This window comes from Arachis hypogaea, chromosome 10, assembly GCF_003086295.3.
Source record: "Arachis hypogaea cultivar Tifrunner chromosome 10, arahy.Tifrunner.gnm2.J5K5, whole genome shotgun sequence".
Lineage (NCBI taxonomy): Eukaryota > Viridiplantae > Streptophyta > Magnoliopsida > Fabales > Fabaceae > Arachis > Arachis hypogaea.
The window spans coordinates 110,096,334-110,098,917 of record NC_092045.1 but is presented as its reverse complement, the minus strand read 5'-3'; the positions used below and the strand labels follow the sequence as shown (position 1 = coordinate 110,098,917).

At 54.1% G+C, this 2,584-nt stretch overlaps 1 protein-coding gene across 1 annotated transcript; it reads left to right on the top strand.

Moving 5' to 3' along the window:
- On the top strand, positions 1-2,136 carry LOC112717947 (uncharacterized). The gene is made up of 2 exons (XM_029289430.1): positions 1-83; positions 195-2,136. Exons 1-2 carry the CDS (start codon positions 1-3, stop codon positions 2,134-2,136), a joined length of 2,025 nt encoding a protein of 674 aa, XP_029145263.1.
- The last annotated feature ends 448 nt before the right edge of the window (positions 2,137-2,584 follow it).

The window sequence follows — 2,584 nt, the reverse complement described above, 5'->3', positions numbered from 1 at the left end:
ATGGAGATCATACCGGGTCCAGGGGACCACGGGCGCGCAGCAGCCCCCGAGGGGGCAGCCTCCGTTGCCTCGCCCTGTGAGAGGTTAAGATCCCCTCCCCAACAAACCGGGTTCCAGTCGAGAGCTCAGGAGAGGCGCCCCTTTGGGGGAACAGGCAGTGACAGCGCCAGGATAATGTAGGAGCTACGCCACAGGGTGCAGAATTTGGAGCAACAACTAGCAGATCAGGAGCATCCTCAGCGAATCTCCGACCCTGACTACTCTCAGTCCCTTGAGAGTCGGGGAAGAACCTCCAACCGAAGCAGTCGCTCCCGGCGCACCCCTATACTGAGATCAGAATCGGAGAGTAGCCGGGAGGATTGGCGGCGCCCTAGGAGGCGAAACGATACAATCATCTATGCCCGAGGCAAACGGGCATGCGTCATGCGTGGGGACCGCGAAAACGGAGAAGGAAGGTCCGAAAGAAAGTGGCAACCCGTCATCATGGGCGCCACCCCATTCCACCGTTCCATCCTCGAGATCCGGTTGCCGAGACACTTCGACAAACCAATAGACATGAGGTATGACGGGACACAGGACCCGCAGGAGCACCTAACGGCTTTCGAGGCCCGAATGAACCTCGAAGGAATGGGAGACGAGGTGAGGTGCCGCGCTTTCCTGGTCACCCTGGCAGGCCCGGCGATACGGTGGTTCAATAGCCTCCCGCAGGGTTCTGTAGCCGCCTTCTCGGACATCAGCCGCGCCTTCTTGGCGCAATTCACTACTAGAATCGCGAAGGCAAAGCACCCAATCAATCTTCTCGGCGTGACCCAACGTGCCGGGGAGACGACCAAGAAGTATATAGATCGGTTCAACGACGAATGGCTGGAAATCAAAGGACTAACCGACTCTGTGGCCAGCCTTTGTCTGACGAATGACCTTCTTAATGAGGATTTTCGAAAGCACCTCACCACTAAACCGGTCTGGACGATACATGAGATCCAGACCGTAGCCAAGGAATACATAAATGATGAGGAAGTCAGCCGAGTCGTGGCTGCCAACAAACGGCAGCCCTCCTACAATCAACCCAGGCACCATGGTAACGGAGAAAGGCAGAAGGAACAGGTCATAGACGGGGGGCCGAGCAAGGCACCCAGACCGTCTCCCGGGATAGAAAAATTCACCAACTACACCCCACTCACTCTCCCCATCATAGAAGTTTACCAGCAAATCGCCGAAAATGGAATATTGACGAAGCCCCGACCTCTGAAAGACCGTACAGGGGGGAACAACAGCCTCTATTGTGATTACCACAAAGGCTACGGGCACCAAACGCAGGACTGTTTCGACCTGAAAGATGCGCTAGAACAAGAAATCAGGGACGGTAAACTGGCTGAATTCTCCCACCTTATCAGGGAGCCGAGGAGACGACATCGCGACCACGATGAAGACGGCAAGACCCGATCGACGAAATGGCGACAAGGACCAGAAGACAACAATCACGGCCTCACCATAATAAACGTGGTGATCGCCGAGAACACAGCGCCAAAGTCGAGGTCTGCGCACAAGAAAGACGCCAAAGTCCTGGCAATTTCCTCCTCGCTGGCACGAAGCTCCAAGAGGTCCCCAACTATTTCCTTTGGGCCAGAGGATCATTGGTTCGACGAGGTCCCTGAGAACCCACCCATGGTCATTACGGCTAGGGTGGGAATCGGCCTCGTCAAACGAATCCTTGTGGACACGGGGGCAGACTCGAACATTATGTTCCGCAACGTGTTCGATGTGCTAGGATTACGGGACGCCGACCTCATGACTCACCAACACGGTGTCATAGGGTTGGATGACCACTTCATTAAGCCAGACATGATAATATTTCTCCTGACCTCCGTGGGACAAGGACAAGGGCAGAGGTCAATTATGGCCGAGTTCGTGGTTCTACGGGACTCCACTGCCTACAACATCATCTTGGGGAGGAAAATGATCAACGATGTTGAGGCGGTAATCAACACGAAGCTGTTGGTTATGAAGTTCGTGGCTGATGACGGATCTGTAGGATCCATAAGAGGAGATCTGGAAACGGCAGTCGCTTGCGACAACGCCAGCCTCTCCTTGAGGAAGAAGTCTAAAAAGCATCCGGAGTGTTCTTTGCAGACTTAGACGCCAGAGTCGATGACAAGCCAAGGCCAGAACCAGAGGGGGACTTGAAAAAGTTCAGGGTCGGTGAAACGGAGGAAAAGTTCACGTTCATTAATAGAAACCTCCCACACGAATTGAAAGAACCCCTAGTAGAGATGATTAGAGCTAACGAAGATCTATTCGCTTGGACGCCAGCCGATATGCCGGGCGTAGACCCTAAAGTCATGTCACACCACCTGGCCGTCAAGCCGGACACCCGTCCAGTGGCCTAAAGAAGGAGGAAGATGTCCCAGAAGAGAGCAGAGGAGGTGGCCAAGCAGACGGCCAGCCTCCTAAAAGCGGGTTTCATACGAGAACTAGACTACTCGATATGGCTGTCAAATGTAATTCTGGTAAAGAAGCACAGTGGCAAATGGAGAATGTGTGTGGACTATTCCGACCTCAACAAAGCATGCCCCAAGGACTGCTT